We start from the raw sequence: 21,439 nt of genomic DNA on the forward strand, positions 1-21,439 counted from the left end.
ATGTAGTCACCCTTTGGTTTGTGGATTGCCGTCTTGCAGCCTCGACTTTGGTATTTTTGCCATCGCCGTTTTGGTTTTTGACCATCGAACTCAAACTGCGAAAGGGTTAAAGTTGTTGGACCAAAACATGGACAACTTCCAGGCAACGCCCTGTTTGCGACCTGTCAATCACAAGGCAGCCACGCCCTAAAGCATACCCTGCTTTATAGTCTGTTTTACTTTGAAATAAAAGACCCCCAAACTACAACGGCCAAGGCTCACTTGAGGTGTGCTGATTTTTAAGGTGGACCTGCTATGTTCTTATCTGTTTTTGTTTTTTTTACCTCAATATTGCTTTTAACTTTTGACCTTACAGCATAAATCTGTCAAAATTCGTAATGTTGCCTAAACGGGTAATTATTAACATAACTTCTATGCAAGATGTCATTTTTTTCTTCTGGCATGACTAAACTGGGACACGTAAAGGGAGCAGGTTGGTGATTAAGCTGAAAGATGAGAGCAGGTTTTGTGAAATAAACTTGATGATGACTCACAAGTTTATTAATAAGCCTTCTAGAGGTACAAGACAGCAACAAATCCCACATTGTTTGAGAGATTTAACCAAAACCAAATAAAGTCACTGAATTTCCTGCACAGGAAAGACAGCAAAGGAGAAAACAAATAGGCTGCTTTTAAGCTCATAGACATTGATCATTATATGACTAAACTGCAAACAAACAACACAAGACAGGTGTGCACATTATTCAGGGGAACAAAGACAGTTTCTAAACATAATTGCTCAGATGATAACAACATCTGATTTGGGCAAGCTCAGTCATTGGCCAAGCTCTTCCACCAGGCGACAAGCATTACTAACAGCATGAGATGCGGTGAGTATCACAGCCAGCTTCTCTCACTGCTGTTTGGCCCTGGAGCAGTACCGCAGATAGCAGTCCTGACAACAAGACACTGCAGATTCTGGGTGATAATCAGCACTGGAGCATGACAGCAGTTTTGACACCTAAAGTGATTATCAATACGCACTGACATTGGCTTGGCTCATCAGAGAACCAATCACAGAAAGATTGAATCCCAGAGAGAACAAGCCATTCAGAGTGAATGGAGGAATACATTTGCAGAGTCAAATTATGGTTCTCAAAATGTTCACATTGTCACTCCAGGGTAGAAACATGGAAGCACATTTCTTAAGGAAGACACTTCTCTGTGGGTTAGGAAAAAAATCTATAAAAGTTGTTGACCATTTTTATGAAAAAGAAAATCAGAAATGTGTCAGAATACAGTTGCATTTTTAATGCTCCAACAAAAGAGTTGGTGACACAAATCTTTGGACAATTTGGAGATAGAGAGATAAACTAATGGCATTCAAATAAGCCTTAGCTTAACTTTCCATCTACTTTGGTCATTTAGTGTAGTACATAGTATTTATACAATACTTGTGCACGAAGCACAGTCACGGGACTTCAATAACTCCAACGACAATGCAAGCTTTTAACACCACAGGAGGTCTTTTGTCCTACATTTCTTCTGTGAGAGCTTTTTATGGCTCACCCTGTCAGCAGCTTTTGCGCACCAGCAGAGTTCTTATTGAGTGATAAAAACAGGATATATGGCAGTGTGGAAAGATCACACACATCTTACAAGTTAAGCCTTAGCCTTGAGCAGAGTGACACACACGAACACGCACACACACACACACACGCTGAAACACATTCTGGTAGCCTGGTAATCAAACCGACTTGCCATTTCGACACATTATTCAGGCTGACATTGTCTTCTTGTTAACTGTTTTCCTGCAGTGGGAGATGTTTGTTTAGTCCTAACCACTAGGGTTGTTCCTAAAGACTAATTTCACTGATGTTTAAATGGAAGTTAAAAACTAAGACTAGTCGACTAGTTCAAACGCAAGGAAAAACTCAAAATATAGCAGTTTAAATCTTTTCAAAAAAATTCTTGCTTATATTACAAGAGACATTTTTAAACATTAATCAGATTTTTTAATAACCAATCGTATTTTAAATGCCACTGAAATCAATATGTCCCCAGTGTCCGCTCTATTTTCCCGTTTATTAATTTGCCTCAAGAACTCATTTGGAAGTGTTGTATTTGATTAAACTCCAGCAGGGCTCGAAAGCGTCCCTCTGCGGAGCTCCAGGTTCAGGCACCTTTACAAATGGGACACATCCCCATCATGGTTCAGCATTGCTAATAAAATCTAAGCCGTCTAAGTTTGTAACGTATACATGCTAGCTGGATAGCTTGTACGCCAGTTTCAGTAAGCGTGCTGCTGGCCATCCTGATTTACAGGAGAGAACCAGACTGACTGCTGAGCCCAACCGCTGTTTCAGAAAGAGGAGGTGTTGGCAGGCGGAATCCGAGAGAACTCGACGGGGGGGAAAGTGTGTCAGGAGCAGCTTATTATAATAGCAGGAATTATTATAATAACATCATTCTAAATAAACGATGAGGTTTATAGCCTTTGAAATTTGGAATTGAGGCTGGTCAGAAGCCTGACTTCAAAACAGTGTTTAAAGGGTTGAACATAACACATTTTACATAAGGTGTCACATTTAGTATGATTGACAAACATCACTGAATGTAAGCCCAACCTCAAAGGCTGTGATTGAACAGACTTCTATGTCACCGTGCACACATTTCATATGAAAGTCACAGCATGGCAGCGTGGCTCCTGAAATATTGTGCGCGTAGAACATTCCCTTGAAAAACTACATGCACACATCAGCTAACCTTAATATTCAGAAATGAACAATTCAAAATCGTAACTAGCAGCAACAGGCCCCTAAACCTTGTTTTGATTCATTTGAGGCATGTGTTCATTTTCTGCTTTTTCCAACACTAACTCAGAAAACTGATGAAGGATGTGTTTACTATCACTGGGTGTTAAAACGTTGCTTTAACTCTTTGTAATACTTCAGCACATCACGTTTCTGCCAAAAAATATATGCAAACCTCTGTAGATAGAAGCAGTAATAAGTAGCATATTTTTTGTTGTTTTCTTCTACCTAACATCCCTGCCTCTCTCTTTCCCTCACCTGTTTTATTTTCTGTGCAGACCAACAATAATGGTCCATATTTGCACATTTGAGCTTCCCTTTTTCTCTACACCCGTCTTGCGATCTCCCACATATATCTCCCTTTCCAATGATTTTTTTCAATTAACTTTCTTTCACCGTCCATTTTGTTTTCCTTGACCATTCATCTCTCTTTCCAAATCCCCTCCATTCCTTTCTGTCCGTCTTCCCATTCCCCTTCATTTAACTAGGCTTATTATCGCCCTCATTATCTTCCCCTCTCTAACTCTGTCTCTCGATGCTGTTTCTCTTGCACCTCGTAATGTGGAGAGGCAGTGGGAAAGGCAAAGAGGCAGTCTGGGCTGTGGGTCATAATGATGGTTCTATAAAAAGCCTGCAGGCAGCTGAATCGATAGCTCCTGTTGTCAAATTGCACCTTACCCAGAGGCGGCCACTGAAGATCCTGGGTTTCTGCTGGCTGCTGCATCTGAGCTTTGCATGTGTGTGTTTCTTAAAGCTGTGGGATTGTGAGTGGGAATCTAGAGAGGGAGTGCGTGTACTCTGTGAGGCTTGGCCACAGGTACAATGCCACATTTTTCTATGGGAATCTTTTATAGCCCTGTATACGTAGGTACTTAGATATAACTTCAGGGAGAGTCCTGGCTAAAATAACAAAGCCAAATCAGCCATGAGTAGAAATAAAATCACAATTAAAAAAAAAACTACCCAAAAGAGAATCTGTAATCCTAAACCTAAATTCCTATTGGCATTTAAAAAAAAAAAAACGTGAGAGAACTAAATGTAACAGAAAAAGAGAATTGCAATAACTAGAAAAAGAAATATCTAAACATTTTAAAACAGTTCAAATTCAAATCTCTTTCTCTACCGTCTATCATATCAGCATGCATTAGCTACTGTCTGCCTCTGTGTTTCTTGTGTTACTACCATTGGGAGTTACTTAAGACACCTTTAGAATCTTTAATCATTCTTAGTTCAAATAGACACTTTTTACACTGTTCATTTGGGGACGAATTCACTAAAGCTTATCAGGACTCTCCCTGTCTCTCTTTCAGGTGCATTCACAGTCATTACTTTGACCTGTAAGCGGCTCTATACAGCAGACAAGTGTCCGGCATCTGGAGGACCAATTTTATTGCCTCAAAGCAGGTTATCTGCAGGTTAATTACTCACTGAGCTGCTCGTTAAGATGCAGCCAAGTGTGTAGAAATGGTGTCTAGGCTGGGCGTGGTGTGTGTGTGTGTGTGTGTGTGTGTGTGTGTGTGTGTGTGTGTGTGTGTGTGTGTGTGTGTGTGTGTGTGTGTGTGTGTGTGTGTGTGTGTGTAATTGCTTATTCACAAGAGTCATTCATGGCAGTGTTTAGCTGTGGCCTATGCAAGACCACACCACTGGCATCTGATGAATATAAATTTTCTTACATTTTAACATTGTATTGTCAGCGCATCCAAAAATGTAATGTATTCAAGCTGTCCCCAGAATGATGACCTACAGATTGGTAGCAATGGACATCAAAAGGTGTCTCTGTTTGTCTCAAGGACACTTGACAGAGCAGGTGTCTCCAGTAACGAGTGCTTGAACCCTGCTCCTTCTTAATGATAATAATGATTATTATCTCATCCTGTCTTCTAGTCTCTCTGCCACAATATTTGTTTACAAGTGACTGTTACCCCTTTAACATGTTAAGCCGTAATTTTATGAACCAGCAAAATCTTGCCAGACAAATTGATTAGGAGGTCATGATACGAATAATGTGCCTGAGTCATGTGGTGCTTTTAGATGACAGGAATAGATATAATAAGTAGGAACAAGAAAATTGAATTACCTCAGTATTTTTGTATATTTCTAAAGCTGTTCTGCTTCAGCCTAGTCTCATTTTTACTGATTGGCTTCGTGATGTGCTTCACCAAGAGTTGAATTTCGGGGGAAAAACTCAATATTAATGATTGTTGGAAATGAAAAGGTTAAAGCAGATTAGACGTTAAAACTGAAATGCTACTTAACCATTAAAACTACTTAAAATATCAGACAAGGCAAGGAAATCAAGGTATGTAAGTTACAGTAAATAATAGCCCTTAGTTTAGCAATGGAGAATAAATGGAGTCTTGGGGTTTATCTACTAGGTACAGCAGAACATGTGAGTATTAATAATAAAATTTGATTCACCATTTTTTTAATTCCATAAAATCAGCAAACAACAGGCTTGGCCAATGACAATCAGCTGAAGCTATATTCAATACAGATTGTGTTTGATTTGTCCTAAAACTGGAAGAGGGGGTTGGTAGAGAGCATTTGAATCACAATGATGGGAAACAGTCAATTACATGCACATACATTTAAATTATGAGCATTTAAGCAAGACAGATGCCTTCTCTCTTTGCTCTTATCACATCAGAAAATAGCAGAGAGATGATGCTTCTGTGTGTTACAAGATGAATTCACAGGGTGATTGTCACACCAGGCTTTTTGGTGTGACGAAGGTATTTATTTCCCAACAAATCACATGTAAATGGGTTATGTGAGCAGTCTTGATTGTCAATTATTCACACCATGACTAAGAGAATCCTTTTGGAAAAAAATGTAGATGATCCACCAGCAAAAACAAACAAGTGTCATCTGTCAGCCGTCCTCTCCCTGGTTGACTGAGTAGTAGCTTGCACATAGGGGAAAGTCTTTTATCAGTAGCAAGTATACTTGACAGTATAGCAGTCAAATCAAAAGTAAAGGATGCTTCTATGCCACAGTAAACACTCTTTCCCATGGGTCAAAAAGAAATGTTTGGGGGGTGACCCGTAAGACAGTTTGTGAGACTATAAGTCTACATTAAGTCCTGAGCTGACTGACAGTGGCAGTAGCATCTCCTTGACACCTTGTATTATATCTGGACAAGCTACAGTTTCTCATAAACGATCCTAACCTGACAGAGTTGTCTTAGGCACAACTTTACAACTCTCTAGAGTTATTGGAAATGTTTCGATCACACAGGGGAAACTATCCTAAGCAGCCACCTCTGGAAACTCATTCTCATATATAATGTGCAGAAATACTGGCTGTAAACACAGTAAATAGACATACAAAATGTTGATTTAGAAGCCCTATAATTTACTGAATGTAGCCAGCAAGAATAGTTAAAACAAAGCAGCTGGAAATATTTCACATAAACAAGGAAATAACATTGACCAGGTAGCTAGATGATCATTTCAGCTGGCTAATTTGATAGTCGCAAGCTAAAAGTGAAATAATAGTTTGGGCTAAATGTAGGACTTTAGAGCTTATTGGAGGACTTCATGCTGTCTTCATGAACCTCAGCCATTGCTAAAATTGGTCAAAATATTCTCAGATACCCGTTATCTAAGCAAGCAGGTCAGTTAGTCATGTCTACAGCATCACCTGCACACAAGAGATCAAGGCAATTTCACAAAGTTCCATGAGACTGTGGTGGATCCGTCAGCCAACTCTGCCGCTAAGAAATCCTCTGAGTGCAAGTGTACAGAGCTGTATCCAGTATGTGCCAACACAAACAGACACCAAGCCAGCCAGCCACTCAAATACACACACACACACACACACACACACACACACACACACACACACACACACACACACACACACACACACACACACACACACAGACACACATACATACCTTGTTATGTATCCGCTCTGCTGTGAGATGTTTATACTCATATCTAGAATGCCCAGCTGTGTCCCCACTGCTCCACCGGCATTATTAAACGCACACCAAACAGTTATTATACACCCCCATCACACACATACACACACAAAGCGAGGGAGAGGAAAAGAGAATCGGTAATGGAAGAGACGAGAGTAATTGTCATTCATACGAAGAGGATGAGTGAGTAGCAGGGCAGTTAGATTGGTGGTCTCACTTTGGTATCAATTGAAGAGAAAACCACTGTGGTTTACTTTTGAGGAATTGCATGGCTTTTAGAAAAGATTCAATTTAAATGTCAGCACTTTGAACGACAACCCAACCAAGAATATTAAAACCTTTCCTTGTAAAACACGATAACATCAGTAATCATTTCAAATAGGGGTTTCTGTAGTCTTTACTTGGGTTAACCCATTCCATCTTGAAGCCAAGAAATCGAAATTTGGGCTAAGGCGAGGACAACTGGGCTAAGTTGTGACAAGCAAGTGGCCACCAGAGCAATGTTCATGGGGTGAGATTCCTGTCAATCCAGCAAACACACGTCTGAAAAATAAACCCAGGCTCTCAAAAGCCACGGACAAACTGCACTTGAAACTTAACTTTACCACTTAACTGTGATGGTGGCTGGTAATGGCTAAATGGATGTTAAAAGTGGACTCACACACTACTGTGCTTGAGTTGTAATGAACACACACACATCAAAATGCTGTACATCCATGCTCACTGTGCAAGATTCCAAATTTGGTGTGTCTCAGTTAAACTTTATTTAAGCCTTCACATACATGATATTTGATTAGATTGCAATCCGGGAGAAACTGTAATATAAATAAATAGTCAGAAATCAGAGTAAAGGGAAAGGGTAATCTAGTTCAAAATGAAAGTGAAATTGACAACCTATGATGACATTTTATACTTATATTGTTTGTGTTTGTTCTCTGTGATTGCACAAGTTTGTGAAGAATGTGGATGCTGTTGGAGGTGAATGGTATTTTTTTTATTTTAGCTTGATAGATTATATGCAATAGACTGCATTTTGGTTGCTTATTGGTCCAGATTGAGACTACTTCACTGAAAGAAATTGACTGTTTACCCATCAGAGAAAACACACCATTATGTGCTACTGACTGGCACTTTGTGTATATAAATTGCACGTTTTATTTTTATTGTCTATCTAACCGGCCAGATCTGTCTAAAATCACTTCATCTACAGACCAGGAATAACAGCCCACTTCTCCAGCATTCACACACACTCTTGTGGACACTTAAGGCATAAATACGCACACACTTGAACTTGATATACAGAAAAGACTAACACACTTAACACGAACATTGTGCACATGGGAAATCATCATGCTCCACGTGTTTTTTACACTAATCAAGGTGTTAAAGGCAGAAAACACTTTTCTAGCCATCAATTCACACCACATATCAAGATTTATAAATAAACCCTGCCTTGACTCACTTACATTTATATCATCTGGTAGGAACATATGGACATACCTCATTTTAGTTGTCTTTTCTTACCATACACCATCCACTTTGCTATGGATACCGTGAATGTCATTAGAGTTTCCCTCCTCCATCCGCTTTGTTTATAAAATACAACATATACTTTAAGTCGTGTGTAGGTGACATGACATGATGAAAATACCAGGTGACTGCAGAGAAAGGCTGTCTTAGTCAGTGTTTAAAGTTGCTAGGGATTGAAAGGAAACCGTACACTGCGGATTACACATGACTGACTACATGGTTTAGCCACAAACACAGAGCATTGCTTATCATGTGTGTTCAGCAGTCTGGTCTCTGATTACACATTCAAGATTAATACTGAATCAACACTGGCACCACCTCAACATCTGTCTCTGCTTGCTGTTTTTATTTATAATGTGTCCAATTTCACTGCCATGTCATTGACTCATTTAATCTGATTCAGTTAGTTCCTCCACAGTAATTGAATAGTATGGAAATGGAAAGATTAATTTATCCAAAGCTACAAATAAACTGTACTTTTGGCTGACAGCAGATGGAATCTGTGACAGACTTGTGTATTCTATGGGATGGGGATTTATAAGATGGGAGCAGAGATGTGTTGTGTTTCCATCTTTGGTTAAGACTTGTTTATCGCACAGATTACAAACCACTCTGTTCACTTTCTCTGGCTCTACCTTTTTCGTTTGGTTTAAAAAAACAATACTTATTATAGTTACTGTAGTAAATCATAAAATGACCATGATATGTCATCTTACATTAAGGAAACATGCTAGTTTAAAATACTGGCTTCTTTGACAACACGAACAAAATCCGAAACATGTTTTGACCTAATGCAATATTCTCCTTCAATCCATATTTGTTGATGTTTAGCCTTTCAAAAACAATATTTCACTGCATTCTAGCAGCAATCTAACAGCACCATAGATTACATTTATACAACAACAATTGCACAAAATTAAATTTCCCATTTTTTAGGGCAGTAACGTCATACGCCAATATGATGACAGACATTCAAAGCTTCATTCAAAAAAACCTCAATCAAAGTTTCAGATGAAAAAAACACACATTCAAACCTAATAATAATGTACAGCGTCAGACTATGCTAGCATGTTGTTACTTAAAAAAAAAAATGCTACAACGAGGTTGAGCTTAGAGAAAGCAAAAGAGGCAGGGAGAGACTGAATATAGTGCAAAACTTATATCACCCAGGATTATTTCAAGCAGACTAATGTTAATACAAGAACCGCTTAAAGGCCTCTTAAATAGCACATGTTGGCTTTACACAGGAGGTTGTGCTTAAAGACTGAGCCTTATGCATGCCCCAGGCACAAAAGTCAGCATCCTCACCAGTTGATCATCTACGTTAAATTCTTGAAAATAAAGTCTGCTTAGGTTACATATTTAGTTAAGCAAGAGAAAGGGTTTTTAGGATGAAGACTAATTAGCTTGGTGCCAAATTTAATGGTATGTCAGGTTTAGCATGGCTTGCTGGTGTGTAATATCTCCAAATTACACAAATCCAAAAGGCCAGAGCTGCAAACATTAGCCTAAACTCTGATTCGACTGTGTCAGAAATGACTGCCTATTTACTATATGGTTCATATTTTTAATTGTGTGTGTTTGACTTCTGAGTGTGAAATCTATACACTATATAGTGCCCCAAACATCGCCAAAGTGGAAAAAAAGAGATGTGTTCATAGCATGGCTTTTGATATCTGTTTAAATTGCAGTCTTGCAACACACCACCTGTCAGTGATTGCGCAAATAATAATTGGTAAGTGTCCAAAATCTCAATTTACTGTTAATTATCGAGGAAACTACACAGGATCTATTCTATAGAGAGCAGGGAAGCAGTGAGCGGGAGAGTAATTCCAGGAAATTGCCATAGTCTGAAGCCTTCTCAAAACTGAAAAACAAGCACAGCTTGTTGTGAGTCTAAATGTAATCTAAACCAACCGGGAAAAAGACCCTCAGGCTGCTTTTTTTTGTGAATAAGGAAGCACATGTTCACACCCAGCAGTTATTCATGACTGGAAAGACAAGCATACCAAAATTAACTCGGCATGATGTCGGAGTCAAACAAGTTCAAATGCTTCAGAGGATAGAGGAAGAACATTTCAAGAGTCAGTGAAAGGATGTCCAAGAATACCGAGGTATTGAAGCAGAAAACAAAGAATAGCTGCAGATGAATGAAGAGCCTTAGTGAAAGTTACAGTCAGATGACTTTCTTGCTTTGTCTTCACGCCTGATGTATACCTTCTTGAAGTAGAATATAGACCAAAGATCTATACGCTTTGTTATGGTGTGTGTTCATCAAACATCATGCAGATGAGAGCCCTACAAGAAGCTGAATGGCCTTTCTTCACAGATCCATGTTGGCTTGAATGTTTCTGTAAATTATTAACGCATGGGTAATTTTCATCCCCCATACAGTGATGCAAGTTTCTCCTCCCCATCCCCTCCACTGTTATCTTACCTTGTTGCCATCCCAAACAAACAAAAACATGTGCCAATGTTTCTAGCGTTGCACCTGTGTTTGTCTTCCCTGCTGGGATAAATAATTACTCATGATTGGAGCCTATTGTGTTAAACACTAGATTAATGTTTGAAACTAACTTTGTTGTTCATCTAGAGCAGGGTAAGTTGGTGTTAAAGTTATGGAAAATTGTAGTTGTTTCAGCCCTTTCAGCAATTCAACTATGCAGGTGTTTTCACACTTATCACACTTTAATATCACAAATGTGTGCCTTATATACGTGGTCACTCTCACAGGTATTAGGTGTTGTTAAGGGTGAACCCATGAGAGGCGATTTACGTGTGAGCATTTTTCAAAGCAGCTCTTTATATGACTATGATTTTGGTTTAGTACATCTTCAATGATATGCAAAGTATAAATGTGTAGAGCATTGAGCCAACTGTCTCAAATAACAAGAGCTATTTGTTGGTTAAATGTTAATGTATGTGATTTCCCTGTTATTCAAGCTGTGAAACTGAAAAACAAAGCTCACCATACCAACACATCTGGATCTGAAGAAACTTTATCGATGTCACATCCATATCAATTTTAAGATACTTTGAGGAAATAAGGCCCAAGTTTGACTGCATCAGCTGCCAAACGTGTATGCCAAACAACATGTATTTTGATTTCATGACATTTATTGTCTGTCACAGTTTTTTGTTTTTTTTCCATTTTGGCATTGTTTCCTGTTAGCAGCAATAAAGTTGTTGTCTTCTGTATGAATGTAGGCAACTTCACCTTCACGCAAGCTTTGTGCTTCTGACAGCTTCTTATGTGTTTTGATGCGGTGCAGAGTGTGATGTGAATTTGAATGGGATGTGTACAAAGACTCGCCTGTCAGGGAGTGAATGATCCAGACTGACAGAGAGATGATTTGAGTCTGTCGCCAACCATTCCCTTTTGAGTCGGTCCTTGAATCACAGACACACACACCAATCAGTGCTTTTTCCTTGAGTGACTGGACTCAGATTGTTCTTCAATTGATTCCCCCCCCCCCAGGTTCTCTGGCCAAAGTGCTGATCTGTTGATCATAGATTTCCGGAAACAACTAGTTTGTTTCCTGCCATGAAACCGTGAATAAGAATCAGGCCAGAGCAAGACAATACAGCAGACTATTCAGTAGGGCTTGGGCAACTCGGCGACGTAATCAATGCCATTGATGTCATCAAGGTCATCAATTACAGACGTGTGTCGATTAGCATAACATCCATTGGCACATCATGAGAATAGCTTTGCCATGTCAAAACGTGCACTCCCCCAGAGAACAACCTGAATAACTCCTGAGTTTTCACTCTTTAGCTCTAATGAAATTACCAAGCAGGCCTTACAAAAAAAATGTAAATTTCCTTGATTCATTGATTAAACAAAGTAGTTAGCTTATTGCTAAACCCAAAGTCCTGTAACAAATATCTGCTCTACACAATCTGACAACATATATGACTTAACAGGCCAGTGAAGTGTTCAATTCTCTTTGTGTAGATTGTTTTGTCATAACTAAGCATCTTTCAAAGTATTTGGATGACATAAGTGAAAGTGTTTGCAGTCTATGCAGACAATTACACAATATATTTTTGATGACGTCATCTTTAGACGGGTCTATAGCAACCACTGCGACAAGCCTAACTCACATAGTCAAAACTGACACTTTGTAATACATTCACAAGCCATGTCTGACTTGTTTTATTGAAGCCTTTCGTACTGGAAGTCACCCACTGTGTTGGTATTCAGGGGAGAAATACCTATAGACTGCTTGACTAAGTGGACAGGCCTGTTGCTTGTGCTCAGTGTATTGACACAGGTCAAACAATATTTTTTCTTTGTGTGGTGCTCAATGTGGGCGCATGAGGACAAAAGGCCTCTCTCCTCCAAGTAAGCTGGAATAGTTGGTGTTTGATTTATTTTTTTCCCCCCCACTGATCAGCTCAGTCAATTCAAATTGGAGTGAAAAAAAGAGACAGACAGAGACAGGAGGGAAATCAATTAGAAAATTTCATTTTTATGTTTGAAACGAAATAATTAATCTAAAAATGAATAGAAATACCATTACCTAAAACAACAATTGTGTATCACTAAAGCACATCAGCGTTTCATTGTGAAGCATTTTAGTGGGATTTCTTTTCCATGTGAGTGGGTGGACCATATGTGAGTGGGTGGACCATAAATATTTATGCATTCCCAAACTAATGATACTAACACAAGAAATAGAAATCTGCAGAATATTTGTCTGTATGAACGGTGCCGAACCCAAAGCTGTAGACTGCTCTCACGTTATACAGTACACATATACAGTATCAAATACATACTGGCATACACACTAGATAACTGTTGGAGGTTAAATGTCTAGACACTGCATCATGGTGTCTGGTGTCACAGTGTCACATCACAGTATGTATGTGTACACTTAGTTGCAAATAAGCTCTTGTTGCACTTGACACAACCATCCAGGGGGTTATCAAGCTGGCTTTGACAATAATACAGACATTGTGCTGTTTGTTAATCACATAAGAAATCCTTAGGCAGCCACCTTGTTCAAATGTATTGCTAAAAGAACAAACTGTGTGGCACAGAGCACTAAATAAAGCCTGTTTGCCCTTAAGAAACAAAAAAAGATATAGTTTAATATTACCAAAAAACATTCAGACCTATCTATGAACCCCAAATATATATTTAAATACATGCCTTTATATTAGTTTTCTTAAGAATGTATTACAAAGTATAGATGGGATCCCAATACCTGATTTTGTGTATTTTCAATGTAAGCTGCAAAGATAACAGTAATTGTTATATTATGCAGTTCATTGTAGATATTTAATCTATAACCATATACAGTATTAGATCTCCATATATTTGGGTTGCATGCGTTGTATTTCTTACACTCACATGACATATACAGTAATACAGAGAGAGCCCTGCATGCACCAAGAACAGGTCCTCAGTGAAACAAAGGTGCAGCCATAAAAAAACAATTTAAGAATTATCTTTGAAACAAGACTAAAACTGAACTTTTGCCTCGGGGCACGAGCTGTCTTGAGTCTTTCCTCCCCACTGCACCTGAGCCCTGTAGCCTGGTTCAACAATTCACCATATCACAGTCCATGGCTGCTGCTGCTGCTGTAGATATGATAAGTCAGTCTAGCGAGACTGTCTGCACGTTTCTGTCTCGTTGGTTTCAGAGTACATTGTGAAGCTGAAATGAGATGTGCTCACTCTGCGTACTATCAATCTGTTGGCTTTCTGATTGAGTTCTCTATCATATCTGCAATATGTAAAAGAGGATTGAACACAGCTAGTGGTGTTTGTGTGGAAATCCAAGCTTCATATGTGGGTTTTTTTTTTTTTAGTAATAATGCTTTTCAAATGAATGAGTAGTGCGTTTATTTAACTTAAAATATGATCTCTACAGATTTGAAACCAATCCCCATCTTTGTTCTACCTCTCGGCCAGTGAAAGCCGTGACTGTTTTTGGGTGGTCTGAACGTTCATTTGTGTTAACATCATATTTCATCAATGCCTGGGAGGCATTTACGACCACCTGGACTCGAGGATGAACTGATGTGATTTTGTTGGACAAAGGTCACTGTGTCCTCGCAAAATACATGTTTGACCAGAACTCAAGAATGAATTAGCTAACTATGATCATTTCACACAAATTTCTAATAGGATAAAATGATGACATTTGTGTGTCAGACAAGTGAACTGAAATATTTGATTGTAGCTCCTAATTGTTACACAATCCCCTTGCCCTGAGCTGTTTGTAAGGTGTGGGTGGCCATTGATGCAAAGTGAGGTGGACAGAAATCCCTGGAGGGACAGCGGAAGCAATCAGATGTAGAATAAAAACCTGTCCTGTGCATGAAATGCTGGGAAATTGAAATTATAGTTCTAAGGGTAGAACAATGCAAAAGCCTTTCCCCCTGACTGTTGAAGACAACAAAGGATAATTGCCATGTCATATGAGAACAACAGCCTAAATAACTACAAAACATTCTAAATTGTTTTTTATTTGTAAGGATAGAATGTGTATACTTTCTAACTCTGTAATGTGTAAGGTGCTTTACAAGAATAACAGATTTGGCATTTGCAAATCCGTGACCGTGACATCCATTAACCTGCTTTCAGTTCATACTACAGACTGCCATAGCATCATGACTAAAATATCTAAACAAGGCTGTTTTTGGTTTACACACAAAAATATTCTAATGAATTGCAGTACATCAAAGGATCACTTAGATCATTGCAGAACTGGTCATATGTAGTTCTGCGCTGTACCTTGAGCAATGTTGGCAACATTTTGAATTCCATACATGGCGATTAAATAACTGCTCCTGTACCAGATCCAACCGGCTCTGTTTTCATGTTGTGTCATATCCCCCTCCTGCTGATTTCCACCTGCTTTGAAGGATGTGCTTGGGGATTTTACTTCCTCTGGTAACAATACCTCTTTTCTAACAAAGCTGCCACATTCAGTTAATACAGTATTCTTTAGCATTGGTATAATGTTAGGATGTCTTGTTAAGTGCAAATTGGGAAATTACTTACCAAGGAGGTACAAAAACTGCAAGAAAAAAACAAACAATACAGCAGGACAAATGCAATAGGTGCCATAATGGAATTGACCGTATAGATATTATTTATATTGTTTATACTGTGTATGGACAGACTGAAGCCCAGTTGCTCCATGTCACCAATCACAAATAGGAAAAAGTTTTATTTTTCAAACAGACATGCCTTCTGAGGGTTAACAGGCTCTACTCGTCTAAATGTTTTAGTAGCCTGTTTGTCAGATTGCTGAACCAAGCCGGAGGTATGGTATGAGTTCAAAATCTCTCACAGACATGTATTTTCTGTTGTTGTACTGTTGTACTGTACTGGTGTGTTATTTGTTGGATTTGTGCTCCGTTTTTATTGGCTTGGGAAGCACATCAGAAAAATAATACATAAATTAACTTAACCAACTGTACTTACTTGCCCCCTAGCAAAACATTGGAGCCTCTCTGCCCTCTTAAGAATATTGAATTAGAGTTGTTTATGTTTCTGCTAAGTTTAATGAGCCAGTTATGATTTTTGCATCCGTTCAATTTAGTTTTTTTATTATAAGGGCTTGTATTAGAATAGTATCTGGTCTGTTACTACATGATTTGTTTAGCCGTTAACAATATTTGGCTTGTTCATACATTACCAAGTCAACGTTTATTACCTAGCTGTTCTGTTGCTGTTGTTTTGTATTGTATTACAGTGATAGTTGTTTCTAATATTATCTCAGAAATAAGGACAAAATATTCCCACTTCTGTTGCTGTTGCTCCTCACCTGTGTTTGCACCAATGACACGCTGTTAACTTGACTTCCCCGAAATGGAAGGAGAGTGTGTCACCAATCATCAAGCATCACAATGTAACTTTTTCATATCCAGTTCAAATATTTTATATTGCACCACCTGCCTACTTGTCATGTTATATTAATGTGTCCATCACAGTATCGTGTATTGTGGATGTTGTCTTTCACACTTCCATAATGATCCATAATCATTAACACATAAATACCGGTATGTACTGTTTTTGCCTTCCACTTTTTTCACTCCTTCTGTACACTTCCTTGACTCTGTGATGTCATCAGACTGGGACGACCCGGGGTGGACTGCTACTGTCAGCATGAGAGCGGAGCAGCTGTTCTTCAGCTTCAGTTCCTCATCAATGAGGTAAGCCAAACTCCATAACAATGCTTTCGTAGAGCTGTGAATTTTAAATTAAAAAAAATGTCTTCTCACTGTGCACCCTAATATGTTCTTCTAGAGGGATCTTACATTTAGCACCCTATTGGAAGGCACTATGTTACCCAATGCAATAGTATGACTCTTTTTCTTTTCTGCTTTGTTTTATAGTTTCTGCTTGACTGTGAAGTTTGATTACTTGACTGAGTAGCAGTGGAGTACAATATTTGTGTGACAAATTCATTTTAGGATATTTGAATTGGACCAGACACCTTTTTTCTTTACTTATTTATGAAATATAAATCATCTATTAGAAGTCAGATGGGACATTCCTCTTATTTACTAGGCTGTTTTCTGATTAAGAGGAATGTGATGGGTGTAGTTTTGCATTCATTTCTTGGCTAAAGCAGATTTGCACATTGAGATTCTTTTTATTTAATTTCATGACAATAAAGCCTCATTGAATTGAAAATTGAAATGATATTTTTACAATTATTTCTTGTTTTCGTAGAAAAAACGAAAATGGATACATAACATATATCGTCAGCGAACCCAAAATGTGAGTGATTGGCCAAAAAGATTACTGAAAACAAGATAGTCTAACCGCTAAAGTCATATATCAGTAGTAAAGATATCGTTTACTTCTTTGGAAAACACTTTAGGTGTGGGAAGATAAAGTTTGTCTCTGGAAAGGGTAGAGATCCGAAAAAAATGTAATGGGAGCTTATTGGAGCACCTTTGTGAGAAATTCAGTCTCACTCTGTTATTATTGTTCCTGACTGTAGTTGGGTTTCTTTTCCAATTCAATAGATTGACTTGGATTGATTGGCAGATGAAACATCCAATTCCCTGCCACGTATTTTTTGAAAGTGCCTGCCATTCACCAAACAGTTTCCAATAACGGCGTCCCAGTTGGTTCTGTGTAACAAACCATCTGATGTGTCAGGTTACGGATTTACTAAAACACATTTCCGTCTAAGAGACCAGCACGAGCCAAACCACTTTATAATATTATTATATTAGATTAAAGCGTCATGACCAAATCATCATGACTTTCAGGACGTTGAATGATTTCCTCTTTGCCTTTAAAATCATACTCCGTCACTGCTTGTTCTTTTACTGACAGACCAGTACTGTGTGGGTTTAAATGTGGCAGTGCTCTGCGTCAGTATTTTATGGTCTTTAACAGCAGCTTACTCACTGCCATATTTTGTTTAGGAACAAAATACCGTAGGTGTATTAGTAAAAAAAAAATAAGGGCCTTCTGTAAAGTTAAAGAGCTGGATATCAAAGCTGTCTCTATCGTTAAGTGTTCTCTTCTCTCCTTCATTCTGTCGTAATCCACACACTCTTCCTGCCTCTCTCAGCTCTTTTTTTTTTTTTTTTCATTTTCCCACTCTTCTTCTTTTCAAGCCCACTGGCTCTTTCAGCCCACTTCTCTATCAGTCATTGGCCCACTTGTGATGTGTTTGAGCTAAATGGAATTGGATGGGGCTGAGCAGGGCTGTGCGTTTGCTTGTGTGTCAGGTATTGACTTTGTAAATGTGTATGAGTGTGTGGGGTTGTGAGCGTGCATGCTACACAGCTTATTTTGACGTACACAATCATAGTGTGTGTAACTCTGCATAGGGAAGAAGTCTGGGTCGTTTGGTCAAACATACACAGGACTTTCACCCAGGAGACTGTGTTTGTGTCCAGTTTGAAACCCTAACTTAAATAATTCAACAAACATACTTATTTTATGCCAACCATGATGATTTCTACTAGGGCTGGACCTGATTATTCTATTATTCTATTCTATTATTGTTTGTTGTGAAGGTATTTTGTTTTAAAATTTGGTATTTTTATATTTTTTTCTAACCCCTCTGTACTAAAAACATGCATAAAACACACCATACCTTTTGGAAAAGGCTTTATGTTCAATAACGAATAACAATACAAACACGGTAGAATAATAGAATCCTTAAGAATTAATTGATGAAACAAGAAGACACGAGATGCAGCGCTATGCTGTCCATCAGCCGAGAATGGAGTGATGTCTGAGTGAGGCAGACCGAAAGCCTCTGTTGGTTACACTACACACAGGCCTGCAGTCGAGCTCTGCTGGAGAGGAGGTGGCTATTGTTCAGAGAGACGCCGGGGTTTAGGGGGAGCAGACATGCAAACATGACTTTGAGGTAGGTCTCAACTTGCACAAACAGAGGAATGAGATGCTGGAGAGCAGACAGGCCCGTGTGCACAGTCTACATGTGGGGTTAAAAACAGCACTCTTGGACTCGTTATGAATACATTTTGTTCGAAAAAAACATATGTTGTTAAAGCCTCTGAGTGAGTGACGGAGGAATTGTGCTGCTTTAATGACACAACGCAGTGCTGACTGAGAGAAGTGCTGCTCCGGTCAAAGCCGCCCCCCCGTGGGCTGCAGGTTGAGTCATCTTTCCCCCCCGCCCTGTTCCGGCTGAAGCTTCGAATATCTGCAACTCCGGAGCCCAAAAAGGGGACAGCCTTAGTTTTAACTAAACCAAACCAAGGAGAGTTGTTGCCTAAATATAATGTAATGTAATTGAGAATGCAGTTAGGATGTATCGGCACGTCATTTTGTAAGAGACAGGGTTGTGCTACGATAAGTATGTGGGGTCAAAGTGTGTCTTATTTAAGTGTTGTTGGTTTTTTTTCTAGAAGTTTGTTTGGTAGACTCAGTGTGTTTGTGTGTGTTTGTGTGCCACTCACATAGTTTTGTTTGTACATTTGTTATTGTCGTATTTAAAAATGTATTTATGCACTTCCATGTTTATTGTTGGACTAAATTGCTTGCTTGTTTGTGTGCTACATGTGTACACACACACACACTCCCCACTGATTCCTCTTATATGAACGAACAGCAAATCACAGCTCCTTCTGTAGCTCTTCTCATTGTTCGACAGTGACTAATAGCAGTGCTGTATGTCAATGCCCTCTCTGGGATTCAGCGTGTGGGTTGTCGGCAGCCTCGCTAATGGTCGACTTGCATATTCAGACCGGCCTCTTGACATTCGCTGAGGTGTAATGACATGTTCCTGTTAGATGTATGAACCCACTAAAGAGGCCACTTCTTGCAGGTGTCTGCGAATGATGAGCTCGTGCATGTGTTGAGAATATGTATATTCACAGAAGTCGCAAAGTTCAAAAGTTCTAGTTGTCAATCGTTTTAATATTCAGTCATAATCTCACACCACGTCTCTCTCTTACCATTTTATGTCGCTGTGCTGTGCGGAGGGTATGAATAGGCTAATTAACGTGTTGTTTGCCTGATCTGAATTCATGATTTTTGCTTGATGAATAATACATATGAAGAGTCTGAGGGGGATGCTGAGGGTTGGTGTCAGATAAGGTCGGATAGTGGAGGGGGTGGCGGTGTAGGGTGGTCGGGGGGGGACTGCTTAGGTGAGTAGGATCGTTGTGCCGTGCTGAGGGCTGGATTCAAGCACTCTAAAGATGTTTGTTTCTAAATGGGACAGCCTGATATTTTGTGTAAAAAAATAAATAAATACAAACTACAAAAAATATCAGATAATTGATTCTAGTTACAAAAAAAAAGAAACATTCCATAGAGTTTTATCAGTGAGATATTACTGCTTCAACCCTGCACCTACATAGACCCATTTTCTGTCTTTTTTTGTTGTTGCAATTTCTGTTCTGTGAACCGCTCAAAAAGACCCTTTATTGTCAATATTCCTAAAAGCCTAGTGGTTGTAATGTTTCATGAGGATGTGACTATCTGAGAAGTCTCAACAGGTCATTGTATATAGTAAGATGAAGTTTAAAAAACATGATCTCACTACATCTTGGGAATTGGGCTAAAAATTGCTATGAATGATTGCGAAGAAAAATCAGGAATGGCCATATTCACAGGGGTCCCTTGACCTCTCCCCTCAAAATATACAAATGAAAAAAGTTTCTTTATAGACATGATCATTCTATGCTTCAAAACCGAGCACGCTACAGCCTCTTGAAGACAGTAAAGTTGGCAATCCCTAGGAAGGGGGCAATTTTGTTTTTTTCCCAAACATCTGCTGCATGAATGAGATACATAGAAAAAGAATCAGAGTTGGGCATATATTTAAGGAAACAGTCAAACTAACCATTCTTCTGAACTGGTATGTTCGTGCAGGGGGAAACTTTGTTTTTAAATATTGTTCATAAAGCCCCTTTTCTTCCAAAATTTTTAAAACAGACTGTGCAAATGTTCTCACCTCTGTAGCAGAATGATTCATTTCTTTTAGAAAAAAAACTGTTATAAGTTGTGAAGTCTCATGTTCAGTGGTAAAGATCTTTTCGTTAGAGAGGACGAACGGGAATAGCCTGAGGACTTCAACACATCCAGGCAGTCAGACACACACCTCATTAACCTTTGACATGACCTGAGATTGGAGAACTAAATTAGCTCACAGCAGCTGGTGAGCCAACACAAAGTGTAATTATCTTAACTTTTATACTTTAAATATAAATGTTCGGGTATATTTTTTAAAGCAGTATTGATTGACAACAGTATGATATGTATTGAAAGTTGTCAGGCAGATACTGAAACCTGCTAGCAAAACTTTAATCATCAAGTTTAATGGCACACCTCAGGGTGTTCTCTTACAAAAAGGAACAGTGCACACTGGTTGATACATTGATTAATTAACCATAATAGATCATCTGATATACAGTGTTTAATGAGTGCAATAGATAGTGATTCCCATTGACCCAACCTGTATAGCAGTACACTAATAGGAAAATGTTCTTTTTAGGGTTTATGAACATCCTCTCTGTTAGAAATATGAAATACATCTCTTTTTATATGTATTTATTGAACGGAAATATAAAGGAAACCATTAATTTACTATACTATTAATCCTCTGTTATTTTATCATATATATATATACACATAAACAAAACTTAAGTAATCTTCTTCTTCTCTTGGCCCTTTCTCCTTTTACCCCTGCTGTGTACTGTAAATGCTCTTGGTCGTCTCGCCTGTGTT

General features: G+C 38.7%; 1 protein-coding gene across 2 annotated transcripts in view; it reads left to right on the plus strand.

Moving 5' to 3' along the window:
* stxbp5l (syntaxin binding protein 5L) overlaps positions 1–21,439 on the plus strand; it is a 118,329-nt gene that overhangs the window by 35,422 nt on the left and 61,468 nt on the right. For both annotated transcript variants that reach the window (XM_054615401.1, XM_054615402.1), the window contains exon 3: positions 16,341–16,422. In XM_054615401.1, the coding sequence (XP_054471376.1) occupies positions 16,341–16,422 (82 nt within the window). The remainder of the gene's footprint in view (positions 1–16,340; positions 16,423–21,439) is intronic.

The sequence above is a fragment of the Anoplopoma fimbria genome, chromosome 16, assembly GCF_027596085.1.
Source record: "Anoplopoma fimbria isolate UVic2021 breed Golden Eagle Sablefish chromosome 16, Afim_UVic_2022, whole genome shotgun sequence".
Taxonomy (NCBI): domain Eukaryota; kingdom Metazoa; phylum Chordata; class Actinopteri; order Perciformes; family Anoplopomatidae; genus Anoplopoma; species Anoplopoma fimbria.